The sequence below is a fragment of the Paroedura picta genome, chromosome 2 (assembly GCF_049243985.1).
Source record: "Paroedura picta isolate Pp20150507F chromosome 2, Ppicta_v3.0, whole genome shotgun sequence".
NCBI classification, from domain to species: domain Eukaryota; kingdom Metazoa; phylum Chordata; class Lepidosauria; order Squamata; family Gekkonidae; genus Paroedura; species Paroedura picta.
This window is the reverse complement of record NC_135370.1, coordinates 72,000,274-72,017,443: the sequence shown is the minus strand read 5'-3', so window position 1 is coordinate 72,017,443 and position 17,170 is coordinate 72,000,274. Positions and strand designations below refer to the sequence as shown.

The 17,170-nt window shown below is 44.9% G+C and overlaps 1 protein-coding gene across 7 annotated transcripts in view; it reads right to left on the bottom strand.

The window, feature by feature from the left end:
* Positions 1–1,268: 1,268 nt before the first annotated feature.
* Positions 1,269–17,170, bottom strand: part of RUFY4 (RUN and FYVE domain containing 4) — a 55,974-nt gene continuing 40,072 nt past the window's right edge. For 3 of the 7 annotated variants that reach the window (XM_077320641.1, XM_077320640.1, XM_077320642.1), the window contains exons 7-12: positions 15,866–15,929; positions 11,376–13,361; positions 8,957–9,063; positions 7,973–8,119; positions 7,358–7,489; positions 1,269–2,511 (exon numbers count right to left, since the gene is read on the bottom strand). In XM_077320641.1, coding sequence (XP_077176756.1) covers positions 2,409–2,511; positions 7,358–7,489; positions 7,973–8,119; positions 8,957–9,063; positions 11,376–13,361; positions 15,866–15,929 — 2,539 coding nt within the window. In that variant the 3' untranslated portion in view covers positions 1,269–2,408. The other 4 variants (XM_077320643.1, XM_077320646.1, XM_077320645.1 and 1 more) reach the window with 4 other exon arrangements.

Genomic DNA, 17,170 nt, shown 5'->3' with positions numbered 1-17,170 from the left:
TGTGGAGGGACTGTAGCCGGAGAAGCCTCGCTGGGTGAATGAAGGCTCGCCGGTTCGTTGCTTTCTGCTCGCTCCGAGAGAAAAAAAAGGCGATCGTTTCGCCAGAGGTTCGGAGGAGAGAGCCAGGGGGAGGGACTTGGCTGGAACCGCAACAATGGGAATGCACAGGTCTTTTTCGCTACTGTTGCAGATTGTTTGCAAGAGTGTAGCACTTTTCGGAGGGTGAATCCACTTTTCTGGATTTCCTTTTAAGCGCTACAACGAATCGCTTTTTGCGGGACTGTTTCAGGAGTGTGGCAGATTGTGTGCGACGTCGTGCATAACTGCAAATTAGTAGCGTTTACAATTTGGAAGCCTTTTGCAACATTGAAGTCGCGCAGAATGGCTCCAGGTATTTTAAGCACAGATCCACTGCTATGTATCGCAGACAGACCTGAAGATGGACATTCATTTTTAAGTGAAGATTGTGAATCAGATACATTGTGAAGATTCTATATGGGCAACTTGGGAGGACAACGTTGGTATAACAGGGCATTCTGGTACATCACTGACCAGCCATCAAATATATAGCTATATATAGCTACAGGTAAGGGTACTGAAATTGAATGGGATGGTGGCCAACAGATAGTTGATTCATTTAACACTTTTTAAATCCTGCCTTTCCTTCACCAAATGCACAACTGTACAACAGTGGACCATGTCTTTGCATCTCCACATTATATCTTCACAACCCTGTGTTCGCTGATTTAGCCAAGACAGAGAGAGTGCCTGTGGGCTCTATGGTAGACTGGGAATTTGAACCTGAGTCTCCAAGATCCTAATCTCACACCCCGACCACTATGGCACCAAGGGGAAGACTTTTACCTCCACCTAAGTATATGAGACTTCTTAAAGTGTTCTAAATTTTTAAGGAAAGATTTGATTAAGCTTATTCTTGAGTCTATTTCTGCCCTCCCCCCATAATATCCTGCCCTTGTGCCCTCATAACAGCACTAATTCTGTATCTCCTTGAAGATTAAGTCTGAAGAACAGTGAACTTTGGCAGGAATGCTATGTTTCATATTCAACAGTTATTGCAGGCCTTCATCCTTTCTCCTGATTAGTTAAATCACATTTTGCCATCATTTGCAGTACACAACATGTCTTAAAAAATACTAGTATGGATTTCTTTGCTAAAGTGCTAGCTGGGAAAAAATGTTTTATTTTACAAAAAAACAAACAAACCCAAAAAACCAAGGGAAAGAACCAAACAAAAGCCAAACAAATAATTTGCCTACAAAACCATACATTTATTTTTTATAATTAACTTTCTGATAAATTACCATATTGTCATTTATCATAGCAATTATGATATTAAATTATGACCTCCCCAGTTTACAATCATTCTATCTCCAGTTCTTGACAATAAAAATGGAAATGGTAGGACGACAGTGACCAGCTCTGTTCCATTCCATCATTCCCCATCCCCACAATACTCTAAATGGTTTTGAGGTTCACACCAGCTTTTTGCTAGAAGAAGAAGAGTTGGTTCTTATATGCTGCTTTCCTCTACCCAAAGGAGTCTCAGAGCGGCTTACAATGGCCTTCCCTTTCCTCTTCCCACAACAGACACCCTGTGAGGTGGGTGAGGCTGAGAGAGCCTCGGGGTGAGACACAATTCTTTCATGGTCTGGCTTAGGAAGTGAGTCTGGGTAAATTTTGCTTGGCACAGTTTCTCTTCCTTTCTCCTTTGGCTGCTGCAGATAAGCATACATCGAAGATAACTGCATGTTGGGGGGTGGGGGTCTTATGAAGTTGCCGTTTTTCACACTCTGCCACCTTATGTGAATGTGCTGCTCACATTCTCTACAGGAATAAACCAGTTCAGTTGGGTGGTATGCATACATACACCTGCCTCCCCAAGCATCTATAGTAGTGACCACAGGTTAGAAGGCTGACCAATTTTTTTCTGCAAGTTAAACTGGATTAAAAAACATGCCTCTTTCTAGCCACCTAATTGCACTATCGGAGCATTAAGTCTCTTAAATGAGGTCTGAGAAATGTTTAGATACAGGGGCAAAAAACACATGGTGAACTCCTGAGTTTGGGCTGGCTTTGGAAGCCTGGCTATATTGTTCAGAGAAATGTCAGGGAAACGTTCAGCCAATATTGGAGCTTGAGAAAGAGTGGAAATTGCACTCAAATGTCCTTGATATTCAGGAAGATCATTCCTGATTTCAATTTAATTTTCAGTTTCTCCCTTATCTTTATTGACATTCTTGATAGCTACCATGTGACTTTCTTGATTCATTTGCAATCCTGGCTGCCCCAAATGAAGCCAAGTCCAATCCCCGATGATATTTGGGGAGGGAGCTCTTTATAGGATGACTCATAGATGAAGGAACCTGACAGCTTGTTAAAACCTGTGTTCAGGTGCCTTGGCCATTTCTCTTCTGGTAGCATGAGAGGCAGCAGTGCTCCCTATGTCCACTGCTCACAGAACAAGCATGGCACACAGTGCTGTGGCATAACCTGCAAAGACAGAGACATGGAATAGTTACTTATTTAGCCATCTAATCTGAAACAAATGACAGAATCATCCCTCATCATATAGGAGCAAAAATCCTGCAGGCACACATGCAATTAGGAAAACATTAGGAAGATCATTTGCACACCTCCTTGAAGATAGGGTTGTCAGCTCTGGCTTTGGAAATTCTTGGAGATTTGGGGGCAGTGCCTGTGCAGGGGGTAGTTTGGGAGAACAGATGGAACTTGGTAGAGATGTGAGATCACTGTAGGATTTTAGTTTCTTCTATGGCGTACTTCTACCATTTTCCCAGGCTAGGTGAATCTCATCAGATCCTGGAAACTAAGCAGAGTCAGACCTGGGCTGATTCTGCACTTATTTTGTTTATTCCGTTGAGGATCCTGCTGAATTCAGATCGATTTGAACTCGGGTCTTCCTCTATCCCCACCCCCCCATTGAAACAGAAAACTGTTCTGCATGTGATCAGGGAAGCTCAGAAGAGGGGGGGGGGGGTGCCAAGTGTAGCAGGAGCCTCTTTCTTTTCTTGAAGCGAGGGGGGGGGAGGGTTGGAGTCAGCAGAATAAATCCAAGAGGAAAATCTCTGCTGATAGAAGTTAGGCCTTCTGGAGCCTCTGCTGAGAGGTTAGGGCTTCCCCTTTAAGAGAAACCTTGCAACCTGGGAACGAGGAAGCCCCAATCAGGGCTTTTCTACAGCATTGGAGGCTTGAGGCAGCTAGTTAGTTCAGGACAAGCAGAGAGCTGCACCTTTACTCATGCCGATTTTTCAAATATCAAGGGTTATATCCACTCCAGAATGTTGCATGGGAAAGGTAGGGTCACTCTAGATCAAGCCTTCTTGCTGCAGAAGGAAAATTTAAATCACCCAAAATCAAAATGGAAATCACATTCAGTGTAGACTGCAGGGACTGAATCTACCTGGGATTAGAATAAAACTCCGTGCAGATTTAGCCCTGGCTAGCATTTGGATGAGAGACCACCAAAGGAATACCACCTTCAGGCCCCTCCCCCAGCAGCTGACTTGGGTGTGGGGACCATGTATGAGTGGGAAACTCTGACCCCCCTGACTGCTGAGTTCAGGATGGGGAGACGCCTTGTCCAGAGCAGCTTGAGGCCACTGTTGTTGGCCTGAGATCCCAGTGGATGGGCTGCTGTACATGTGGGTCTGCAGTCTGGGAGACATCAGCCACAGAGTGTGGACATGCTCTCCCAGTGGTATATTCCTCTTAAGTACATGCCCTGTCTGTGTTTTGCCTGACACCAAGGTATATGTATGTTAGTTCTAAGTCTAAGAATGGCAACTTTCTGTGGGGTGACCTTCTGAAATGATCTGTAGGGTGAGGCAGGGCCAGTGTGAGGGATGTGCTGATTGAATGCACACTTGGCCCATACCCTGAACTGCTTGAGTTCTTGAGGGTGTGACTGCAGATGAATGAGGGGGAATGAATTAGGAGTTAGTATGGCCGCCAATGGGCAATGCCAGCATTTTTGTGCCTGTTCTGGGGGTGTTCTCACACTGAAAATGCTTTGGGAGCCACATCTCCTGACATGCCCATGTTTCTGCTGGCACAGGGGTTTGCACCATCACTCCGCCAGCATGTGGCTGCAACTCAGCTGTGCCAGTAGAAGTGCACAGCCCAGCACTGCTTGTGCCCTGCACCAGTGTAAGCCCCCCTTACACTGGCATACATTGGAGTTCTGCCAGGAGTCAGTTGCCTTGCTATTTCGATCCCCCCTCCCCGGGATTGCCCTCTTAGCCTCTTATCTGATTACTGAAATTTCAGCTGATTTTGTCCACAGACTTTCAAGCTTATCTCCTAGCCATATGAACAAGAACCAGTTAAAAATATTAAGGCAGAGATTCTCTGCAAGCTGAATTCTATTCATTTTCTGATTCACATTGCACACACACACGCTCCAGGGTGCATCTGATTGTATAAACAAGGGCCTCACCAATGAAGGAACAACGGGTTTTTAGCAAGCTAAGAGCTCAGTTCCTTCCACCTTACACACCTCTGCAAGCAGCTGAATAGCTTCCTTCCATTCCTTTCTTTGCCATAAATATGAAGTAAAACAATCACAGCTATTGAATTTTGTGAGATATTTCCCATCTTACGCCACTAATAACAGCTCTTACCACTCCAACAGTTTGTGAAAATCAAAGCATCCTATTTTGGGTGAAGACTTCCCTTTTCTGCAGCTGTTGTTTACCAAGGGGGTGGGGCTTTGGATCTCAGCTGTGTGGCATCAACTAAGAGTGCCAGGTGTAGACATGTAACATCTAGGTTAAAATACTATCTTCACAATGATTCTCATTGGATGGGCTTGGGTATTAATTATTAAATCCTTATTAGGCTAACCTACAAGAAAATGTTATAATAGTGAGAAATGAATATATTCATCTGTTAGAACAAGGTAAGAAAGAAATCTAAAAACCAATACACTGAGGTTCCTTAAGGGAACAAAAAAAAAATGTTTTGGATCATTTTGGATTTGTCCCAAATTGATTTGGGCTGAATTCAAAGCACCCTTCCCTGGCTTGAATTCAGCCAAATCAATTTGACTGAATCTGAAGCAATTTGGCACTATTAACATCAATAGTACCATTAAAGTCAATTTCCCCTTTCTGTCTTTTCCATGGTCTGGACGGGGCAGAGGTTTGAGGTAGAGGCACCATATTTGCAGCATAGCTGAAGGAGCCTCTCCTCAAAAGAATCCCCAGGTTTCCAAAAGATTGAACCAGGGGGTTCGATTCAACAGGCACCCAAAGAGGATACCCCATGAGAGTTCCATTGTTTCCAATGACAAGAAAGATTCTTGTCTTGCCATTGGAAACATTGGAGGTCAGGTGGCGGCACCCTTTTTGGGTTTTCAAAGAATTGGACTCCCCAGTCCAATCTTTTTAAAATTTGGCAATTATTTTGAAGAGAGGTGTCTGCAGCTATGCTGCAAATCTGGTGCATCTACCTCAACCCCCTGTCCTTCAAGACCACGGAATAGATGGAAAAGGAAAATTCTGGCTCCCTTCAAGCTGCCCTGTCTCCCTATGGCCAAATTGCATCAAAATTGTGGTTTGGCAATTCAGCCAAGGCTGACTTGGGCAGTTTAAACTTCAGGGGAAGGCTGATTTGGACTGGATTAGTCCAAACCAACATTGATTCAGGTACTTTTTGGACTATCCAAATCACACATCCCTCATTCTTTAGTAGCCCACACACATGAAGATATCAATTAATTTCTACATAGTTCTTTCCATTGTTCCATGAAAGCTCTATATCTCAAGCAGTATAACAATCTGAAATTTCAATTATTGCCTCTATTTTCCCCAATTCTAAAGGAATACTTTTTTGTCACATTCAAAGTTATATTCGATTTTTATCTAAGATTAGAAAATGGATCACCCTTCTTGGATTACAATAGTAGAAATTCACCAACCACATAAAATGAAACAACATCTTAAATCAGAATACAGAGAACATTCCAATAAAATATGAGAGCTCAGGATCTCCTCTAATCCCTATCAATATTTCCAGACCAAAAAAAGTTAAATGCCTGAGCCATATCAGAAGGTATGAGGCCACCCTTTCTCCAGTTCTGTTCATGAGGAAGAAACCCAGGCCTATGACCAGGATCAGCTTTACAAACACACCAGGAAGAGGGAGCCAAAGACTAGGTATAAAGTTGACTGGATTTTGCTGCTGCAGATGCCTCCAGCACAGATCCCTGTCTTATATATCAGCCCTAACTGGACAGCTCCTCCACTGCTTCAACAATCTTGTCTCTTGCCCTGACTGGACAGCTCCCTATCTCCCTTGGCAAATCCAGCCATGGGGAATGCTCCTTGCTTTTAACATTTTTGTTTTGGAAAGATCATAACGTTTTTTTTTTTTTGCCCTTGACCCATACCAATCGGGCTTCCATCCTGGCCATGGGGTGGAGACTGTGCTGGTCACTTTGAGGGATGATTTCTGGCACCACCGATTTGGCTATTTTTGTGCTTTTAGACCTGTCGGCTGCATTTGATGTGGTCGACCACGAGTTGTTAGCCCACTGCCTCGCCAAGACAGGGATTAGAGGGGAAGCCTTTCAATGGATGATTTCCTCCCCACAGAACAAGACACGGGGGGGGGGAGTTGTCTGGTCCCTTTGTGCTCCCCTGTGGGGGGCCACTAGGGGCAATACTCTCTCCCATGCTTTTCAACATCTATATCTACCCTCTGGCACAGCTTATCAGGGGCTTTGGGCTGGGCTGTCACCAGTATGCAGATGACAGCTGGCTCTATCTCCTGATGGATGGATGGCCAGACTCCCCCCCCCCCCAGAAACATTTGCCAGATGTTTGGAAGCAATATCTGGATGGCTCAGGCAGAGCCAACTGAAACTCAATCCTTCCAGGACGGAGGCCCTATGGCTAGGTATAAAGGGGCAGAATCAGCAAGTGCACCTCCCCTGCCTGGATGGGGCGCAGTTGATGGCTGTGCCCTATAGCCAGGAATTTGGGGTGATCTTTGATGCTTCATTATCTATGGAGGCTCAGATCATGAAAAATGCCCAAGCGGCATTTCACCATCTGTGCCCTACGAGTACTCTACTAGTATCGTACCTGTCACCAGAACACTTGGCCCTTGTCTCTGATCTGGAAATTGCAATTGGTGCAAAATGCGGCTGCTAGGGTCTTCACAAGGTCATCTTGGAGGGCCCATGTCCATCCTATGCTGAGTGTCTCTCATGGGTCAGGAGGGCTGGTCTGCCACAATTTCCACTCTACTTTCCCCCAAAATATCTACCCCTCTCAGTTCTTCCCACCAACAACCAAAGTACTGGCCTCATCACCTGCACTGGTATCGGCGTGACATGAGCCTGAAATCTTTCTTGCAGTGAGCACACATCCCTGAGATCTGAGGAGCTGGGCATGCAGCTGAGGAGGTGATGCCTTCAGTCTTCTGCCACAGGGCATCCTTCTCTCTGAGGAAGACAAGAGGACATGGAGAGCAACACATCAATCACTACTCTCTTTCTTTCATTGACTAGTCTGAAACAAAGCTAGGTCTCTGCCTTCCTCTTGGGATCCCAGAAATATGAAAGGACACATTTTTTGTATTGATTCAGGACTTACTAGGGTAGAAATCCATTTATTAAAACCTTTAAGGAGGGCAAATGTAAATATTTCCTAACATAGTTATTTTCACAATGCCTAGTCATAAAGTTGATAGATTGCATGCTATCAGTAGTTTCAGATATATCTGGAGAGTCCATGGCAGGAATAGCAGAGAGATATGGGTTCGGACCAAGAGGCACAACTGGCAATATGTGATTCTTGATGGACTGTCTGATAGACTTAGTGTGCTGTGGCTTTTATGCAACCAAAATAACGTATTTTCAAAGTCACCCTTATAGGTCGATACTGCTCCTCTTTCCCCCAGCTCCCCTCAGGCTCCCTTTATTCACCTCAGTAGCTCCACCAGTCTTCCCTTCAAGCTGCAGATTAACTCCCCCTGTTCTGACAGCTTCCCTTGGAATTTCTTTTCCTTTTCCTGCAATTCTTGTTGGATTTCCTTCAGCAACTGCTGCTCCTTTTGCTTGTCCTCTTGAGACCTAAGCAGCAGGAAGAGGAACTTTTGAAGTCCTATCAGTGTTATGGAGGTAGTCCTGGGTTTATGTCACTTTAACTCTCAAGGCTCTCTTCAAAGAGTCTTAGAAACTGTAGCTCAGGGGAGGGCTGAGAATTCTCTGTTAGGAAATACACCATCCCCTGTATACTTCCCAAAGCAAAGTGTTTAATAATTATATAATCATTTCCTTTTCCCTTTATATTGTGAGACACCTCTGACCTCTGCAGTTTCTCTTGGACTTATGTGACCTCTGCAGTTCATCATGATGGTCTCTGTACATGTGCCAGGATTTGCCCGAATACATCTAATTAAGTCGAAGCCATATATATCCAAGAATTAACTAGCACTAATATTCACTGACACAATTAAAAAAACCATTTTGCTGTCTGTTGATGACTCTTCAGGGTTTTCAAAGCATGAGAGGTTTGCCCATTGCCTGCCTCAGAGTAGTGACTTTGGTATTCCTTGATAGTCACCCAGCCAAATAGTGACCAGTGTTCTGAGATCTGATGAGATCAGGATACTATGGGCTATCCATGTCATGGCAAACTAAAACACTGTACGTAGGATGATCACTCCCGATTCATGGCAGTACTTCACAAGGTTATTATGAAGGAGAGAGGAGCCCATGTATGCTACCATTAAGGAAACAATACGGGATAATTATGCTTTCTTATTATGTTATATTATAACAAAGCGTAATATAATTATGCCACAGTACGTTAGGAAATAATATAGACAGGAGGACAGGGTAGGTGATAGAGTGGCTGTTCATTCAAATTCTCATAGTGAATTTGAGTAAGAAAGCGACTGAACTTACCAGCTCAGCTGCTGCTTGAGGTACTTCATCTCATTCTCCTTGGCCGCTAGCGTTTGCTTGGCCTTCTGAACACCTTCCATCATTTTGTCCAGATGGCTAGTCAGACACTGTGGGAAGTCAGGGGAAAAAAAAGGCACAGCAGTTCAGTGGTTTTCAGCTAGAGAGAGAGCAGACACTCTCCTCCTAATCAGGAGCAAGTGGGAAGAAATCACCAAGGGCTAGGATTATGCAGCTCTTTCAGGTGTGCAAAAATTCATGATTCATATACCTTCAAAATTGCCATTGGATTTCCATGCTTTAAAGCCTTTCGCTGCCGGTTGCTCAGCATCCCCCCCACCCCATACACATACCTCACAGTCTTATTCTTCCACCTTCAGCAGTACTTCAGACCCTGCACAGCAAAAGAACTCTTGTGACCTTTTCTTGCATGCCCAGGGAAATGCCAATCAACGCAGTGGGTCAGGAGGCCAATTTCCTCCAGGCCTGACTGGCCAGTGATGCTGGTTGGAGGGGGCATCATCTGGGCATGGAATTGGGGTCACTGTGGGTGGAATTTCCTGCATTATGCATGGGGCTGGACTAAATGACCCTGGAGGTCCCTTCCAACTCTGTTGGAATTATTCCCAAGGTCCCTCTGGATTATGCACTGGATTATTCCCAAGGTCCCTCTAGTCCAATACCCTGTTTCCTAGATTGAGATGCCAAGGAACAGAATCCTTACCCTGTTCTCCCTCAGCTGTAGCATCAATGTCCCTTCTGATAAAAATGGAAGTGAGGTGGGGTAGGTCCAGAAATTGCTAGAAAGTCTATAGCAAAACCATAGCTTTCCCAGAAATTCTTACAGCTACCTCCTGTCAATTCTGTCAATTCTGTTGTTTTTTTTTTACAATAAGTGATAAAACATCACAGCCGGCATAGTGGATTTAAAATTTTTCTCTTCCGGCAGCTCAGAGTGGTGGGTGGTCAATGGGAGAGGGGCTTGACTCTCAGGGCCGTTCCGCACCGGGATCCGTGTAGCAAATTGTTTGCTGAACGAAAAATCGCCATTTTAAATAGTGGAATTCGTTGTTATGCATACCTGCCTTTGTAGTGGAATCCAGTTGCGTTTCTATCGTTTCCCACAGGGTTCCGGTCTCGGCAAAAATCGCTAGAAAGAAAGCGCTATTGCTGAACTGTGTCCTGCCCCTGGCCGTCAACCAGCCAATGGGCGGCCGTTAGCATGCTCCCAAACAGCTCCTTTCCCTTTAAGGAAGGTTTTTAAAAAAAAAAACACCCCCCCCCCGTTGTAACGAATATGCGTTGATTCATTGCAACAGAGAGACCCATCCAGCTAGCAGGTGATGAGCTGCCGTTTCATCGTTGCCACGCTCCCCCCGAGTGAAAAAAAAAATCCCCCCCCTCACGGGCGCGATTTTCAGCCAAAAACTGAAAAATAAAGTGAAAATAAACCAGCAAACGGGCCTCTGTAATGCTTGTGCTTAGTGACTTTAAACAGAGGGACTGCAGCCAGGGAAGCCTCACTGGGTAAACGAAGGCTTGCCGGTGCGTTGATCTCCGCTCGCTCGGAGAAAAAAAAATGGCGATCGCTTCGCTGGAAGATCAGAGGAGAGAGCCAGGGGGAGGGACTTTGCAGAAACCGCAACAATGGTAACGCACAGAACTTTCCCGCTAGTGTTGCAGATTGGTTGCAGGAGTGTAGCGCTTTCCGGAGGGTGAATCCACTTTTTGGGATTTCCCTGAAAGTGCTACAACAAAGCGCTTTTTGCGGATCGGTTTCAGGAGTGTTGCAGATTGTCAACGACGTTGTGCATAACGGCAAAACTGTAGCGATTTCAATTAGTAACCATTGTGCTATTTTGGACGAATGCGGAACGGCCCTCAGAATGCCTTCCTTTGCAGGGGTGTGGGCCTGTTCAGGGAGCTAGGGTGATGGGCAAATGAATGAGCTACACTCTGAGAGCTCTCTGGTTCAAATATCACTATTGCCATAAACTCACTGTGTAGTTATCAGTAACTCACTTTCAGCCTCAGCTTCTTATTTACGAAATGGGGAAAACAGGGCTGATTTCTGTTACTGGGCTTTTGTAAGGATTACAGCACGATCATGCTGTAAGTACTATATAAATGTGAAGTATTATTATTATTTCTTTCTACCAATACAATTCTTTACCTTGTCAGTTCCAGAATCTTTAAAGAGAATTTTGGCCACTGTTTTAGGATGTAGCAAATTATCTGCATTATCTCTATGGAACCCTCACAAAACCACAATGACCAGGGCTTTTGATTTGGCTTGTGATATAGATTTGTTTCCCTTCCCAATACAGAAAAGGGATGCCAGGCCTGCAGACGTGTTCAGAATCATCTACATCTTATATCCCAGCTATTGGCTACCTCTGACAATGGAACAATAGGCTCCTACCTTCCCGTAGATTTCCATTCTGGACTTCATGCTGGTGTCCTTTTTGATGACTCTTTCCCAGTTTTGCAGCACATCCATCTGAAGAACTGTGTTTTCTGTCTGCTGTGACTTTGCCACTCCATGGCTGTTTCTTTCTGTAATGCTTCTCTCACCGGTTACAGTCTTGACTTCTACTCCTGTACTGGATGACAGATCTAGTACAGTGGTAGAAGAAGCCAGTGCCTTCTGCTGAGAAACTTTTTCTGTTGGCAACTCCCAGCATTGTTCCAGCTCTGTACTTAGCATTTCTGCTATGTTAGTGACCCGTATTTTGTCAAGTTCCAGTTGTTCCACTTGGTTTCTCAACTTCAGACACTCCTGTTTTAGGTCTGAGACCACAGTTTCATTTTTCTCTTGCAAGGCTTTCTGTAGTGTCTGGCTGGTGGTTGTCAACTTCTCCAGTTCATTTCTAAGCTGTGTGGCCTCATGGGTCCGTGTCTCCATGGTGGCAGTAGTGCTTTGAAGTTGTTTCTCCAAGGCCCCCTTTTCTTTAAGGGCTTGTTGTAGTGTGGCCTGGAGATCCTGTTTCTCCTTTTCCATTTTGTTTGCCTCCTTTTCGAAAGTTCCCAATTCACTCTTCAGTTCACGCACATTTCTTTCCCACCTGACTTGCTTTTCAATAACTTGGGCCTCCAGTTGAGAGTTCTTGCTGGCCATTTCCTCCAGCTCCTCTTTCAGTGCAGTGTTTTTCTCCACGGCCTTCTGTAGCTCAGCTAACTGGTCATTCAAGTCTCCCTGCAGTCTCTGAGCTACTTCTTCCCTATTTCTCAAGGCCTTCTCCTGCTCCATCAAAGCATTCTGAAGGGTGACAACCAGCTCTTGAGATGTAGATAGCTCCTTCTGAATATCCTGAATTTCTAGTTTTGAAAACACCAGATTCTGTTCTTTAGAGACCAAAGTTTCAATAAGGGTCTCCTTCTCCCTCTCAAGGGCCTCTATCTCACCAAGACTTCTCTCTAATTTCTCCCTTAGGAGTCCCTTCTCCAACAGAGCTGAATGTTCTTCCCGTTCTGCCAGTCTGCAAGTCAGCCCTTCTGGCTGTTCCACTGCTGCTTCCAGATGGCTTTGCAAAGTGACTGCCTGAGATTCCCATTTCTTCAGACTCTCTTCACACACCCTCAGTTTCTCCTGCAGTCCTTGGCATCGAGATGTCAGCTGCTGTCGCCTCAATTCTTGAGCCTCAATGTCTGCCAACTGCTTCCTTTTTTCTACCTCCTGAGTACTCAGCCGCTGATGAGCCTCCTCTAGAGACTTTTCAGCAGCAATTTTCTTGTCCCAAGCCTCTTGGCATTCACCAGACAGATTAGCAATCTTATGTTCTGCTTCTCTGAGGGCTCTTATGGCCTTGGTGAGCTCCTGCTGCAGTTTTTCCTTCTCTTCCATTTTCTCTTCATGCTGTCTTTTATGTCTTGCCAGGTCTTCTTTCAGAGCACTGTTTTCCTCAGAAAGGGCTTGTCTTATGCTTGTGTTTTCCTTTTGCTCCTGGGACATCTTCTGTTGTAAAGCCCCAAGCTCCCACATCAATATTCCCAAGTCCTGTTGTTTCCACTGGCTGACACCTTCAGTGGTCTCCTTTCTACAGAGTTCTGGTAACACGGAGCTTAATTCCTGGGTGGAAAATACATTGTTTGGCTGCTGCTTTTCCACCTGTGCCTGCAAGTCACTATTTGCCCCTTGTACTTCCACCAGCTTCTTTTTAATAGAAGCTAAACACTGGGCATCTTTTTCCATAAAAGGACTCAATTTTAGGAGAGAACTCATCTGAAGCAGGCTGTTTTTTCTGCTTCTCCAAACCCCAATCCATTTTTCCACTGAATTTTCCAACCCGGGCCTAAAAAGGCTATCAGCAGTAGACCGAATGGCATAGTGGTCTTTTATTCCTGGTGGATTCCCATGATCTTCATCTGTATATTGTTGGCTCTTGCAGTCTCTATTTGAGTTCCCAACCTATGATCAAGAAACAAGCATTTGGTGTAGTGTGTTGTAACCATGTGAAATCTCCCCAAATGATAAGGACAATTGATGTTAGAGTCACTACTTGCAAGTCAACTCGTGCTTCTGCACAAAAACTAGTCTTGGAAAGCACTTCACTGCCAGTACACTGACACAAATGGAAAATTAATGTGATATTGACAGGCAACCTAATATTTTCCTGATCAAGAGCTAATAAATATGGTTACACAGGACACTGAGAACAATCATACAATTACAGAGTAATTAATGGGATATTTGGAAGCATCCCCGCCACAAACAGATATTTTCTCCTCATGCAGCAAACTCTGAAAAACAGGTTTCTAAGACTGGAACTGAAGGAAAAGCCAGCTTGAAGGAGACAATTGCCTGGAACCTGAAGTGTAACCAAGACAGTGCTCCCCTGTCCCCAGAACAATTGTACAAATATTTGCCCTTCTCAAAATAATATGAAAAAACAATGAACAGAGGCACTGCATTAGGGGTATGAAGAACAACCTGCCTGAACTATGAGAGCTAAACAAATCTTCAGCTTGCTGGTATATGTAATATTTATGTATTTATTCATTTATTATTATTATTTATTAGATTCCTAGGTAGGCTCAGGGAGGTGCACATGTTAAAATTCAGAATAAATATAAATTCTAATAAAACCATAAAAACAGTAAAACCATTGAAATTATCATCCTGAGTGCCCTGTTATCTATGCTGAAGTTCTCTGTGGGGCTATATTTTGAGGAGGGGAGTGGGCTCTTTAAGGTTATTTGTTTGATCTGGCCTCAACTGTACACCTGGCAGAATAGCACTATTTTTCAGGCCCTGTGGAACTTGATAGTTCTGTCAGGGCCTGCATCTCCATTGGTATTACATTCCACCAAATTGGGGCCAGGACTCTGGTCGAGGCCAGATGCACTTTCTTTGAGCCAGGAACCAACAGCATACTGGCAATGGATGATCTAAGTGCTCTTCTGGGGGTATATTAGGAGAGGCATATTCTCGGGTATGCAGGGCCAAGACTGCAAATAGCCTTGAAGATCATAATCATTACCTTGATCTTGATCTGGAATTCAACCAGTAACCAATAGAGCTGCTAGAGGACAGAGTGAATATGGGCCTTCCGTGGTATCCTTGTGAGAACCCAAACAACTGCATTTTGCACCAGTTGCAGTTTCCAGATCAAGGGCAGGGATAGGCCCATGTAAAGTAAATTATAATAATCTAGCATGGGGGTGACAATTGCATGGATTACTGGGATCAGATAGGGTGCTAGTAGCTTCGCCTGGCAAAGATGAAAAAAGGTGTGGTGAGTTACATTTGTGATCCGTGCCTCCATTGCATCAAAGATTACCCCCAAATTCCTGACAGAGTGAAAAGTTGTTAATTGTACCCCTGTCAAGGCAGGGAGATGTACTTCCTCACCTGGCCTCTGTCTTTTTGGGATTTAGTTCCAGGCAGCTCTGTTGGAGCCATTCCACTGTCACCTCCAAGTATCTGGCCAGTGAGTCTGGGGGTGTATTTGACTGGTTCTCCATAAGCAGATAGAGCTGGGTGCCATCAGCATATTGGTGACAACTCAGTCCAAACTCCCAAGTCAGCTGTGCAAGAGGGTGCCTAAAGATGCTGAATAGCATCAGGGAGAGAACTGCACCCTGCGATACTCTAACAGCTCTTCCCCGATGGCTACTCTCTGCCCTCAACTTTGGGGGAAAGAGATCAGCCATTTAAAGGCTAATCACCATATGCCCACCTTGATCAGGCAGTGAGTTAAAAGCTCATGATCAACAACGTTGAATGCTGCTGTGAGGTCTAATAGCACTAGCAATGCTGACCGACCTCAGTCCAGCTGCCTCCAGGGGTCAATTGTCAGGGTGAAAGGAGCCAGGGTGAATGGATACCAGAACTGATACTTCCTCCTCAGGAATGCTTGCGAGGTGCAACCAATCTGTGGTCGCCAATTCAATCACCTTCCCCAGAAAGGCTAGATGCAAGACGGGGCAGTAATTGGCAGGGCCCCGCAGGCCAGGCAATGGTTTGTGATGTAGGAGCACATCTACTGGCATGCCCCTTGGGACTGAAATGGGTACAGACCTGGTGTCCATTGTCCCACCCCAGGGATACCAGGGGGCAGCGGCTGAGAGGGCATTGGGGTGGTGATTTTGTCCATGGTGACAGACAGCTGGTTTTGCCAGTCATCCACCAAATCATCCAATGTGTCACTGGGAGGCATTGGGTCTGACAGAGCATTCATGAATTCAACCAGATCCATTAGCCTCTGTGGGCGGGCATAAATTTGCCCCCTGCCTACACAGGGTAGGGATGGAGTGTGCAGCCAGGCCTTCAGGGTATAGTGATCAGACTAGGGCACTTTGTTTATCACCAGCAGATCAACAACAAGGCACTCTGGTAATCTCAAGCTGGCAAGGGGACAGCATTTCCTTGGGTGGAGGTTGGGGGTAAACCAAGAAGTGAGGATTAGGTACCTGGGAGGGTGTCTTCTCCACCTGGCAGTATGCAGTAGTTTCCCTGGGATACTTTGACAAAATCCTAAAAACAAATAAAAGTTATAGACCCTCATGGGATGGCAATGACACCCACCCTTCCATTTATTTTATGAGCTTCCTGTGGATAAACTGCGAAGAAACACAGAACCGTCAACCGTCACAAACAGAGAGGAAGAAAGAGCGTGAGTTACAATATAACTACATCCCCACTAAGAATGGAGGCTTACTAGGTCTGAAGGTCGCAAACGAGTTAAAGAGCCTTACTTATATTACTGGTTTCTAGTATGACTGACTTATGAAGGGGTGGGTCCATGGCTGGGTCCATGTTTTAGTGGTAGAGAATCTGCTTTGCATGCCGGAGATTCCAGGTTCAATCCCTGAGATCTCTAGTTTAAAAGACCCAGTAATAGGTGATATGAAAGATCTACACATGGGACTCTGGAGAATAGTTGCCAGGACAACCAGTGTGACTGGAAGCCTCCTGTTGACTGTCACTATTGCAACAATTTCTTTAAAATGTTGTTAGTCTCTGTTCCAATGTGTTTCTTTTTGGATTGTTGTTGTTAAGTGTGAAGTCATGCCTGACCCATCATGACCCCATGGACAATGATCCTCCAGGCCTTCCTGTCCTCCACCATTCCCCGGAGTCCATTTAAGTTTGCACCTACTGCTTCAGTGACTCCATCCATCCACCTCATTCTCTGTCGTCCCCTTCTTCTTTTGCCCTCCATCGCTCCCAGCATTAGGCTCTTCTCCAGGGAGTCCTTCCTTTTCATGAGGTGGCCAAAGTATTTGAGTTTCATCTTCAGGATCTGGCCTTCTAAGGAGCAGGCTGGGCTGATCTCCTCTAGGACTGACCAGTTTGTTCGCCTTGCAGACTTTTGGATACCACTACCCAGAAGCGTTAACTGTACTATAAAAGAACACTTGGCTTTAAAAGCTTGGCTATTAACCCTTAAGTATTGGTTGGCCAATTTGGGAAGCTTGATTTGTGACCTACTAAATGATCTTTGTATCTCGACTTGGTACAACAGAGTTTTATCTAAGCTTAGAAGTATTGGTTTAGACATAGTGTGTCTTTTGGATCAGGATGAAAAAGGCATTCTTAAAACAATTTTGCGGAGATTAGAGGCATGGAAATTTAAATGTTGAATTCTACCCCATGTAATACTTGCTGTCCCCTGTTCTGGGATATCCTGCCAACATATAAAGCCTTACAAACATATCTATACTCTCTGGACTCCCATCTATCAAGAAGGGCCTCTTTAACTGGCAAGAGTAAAC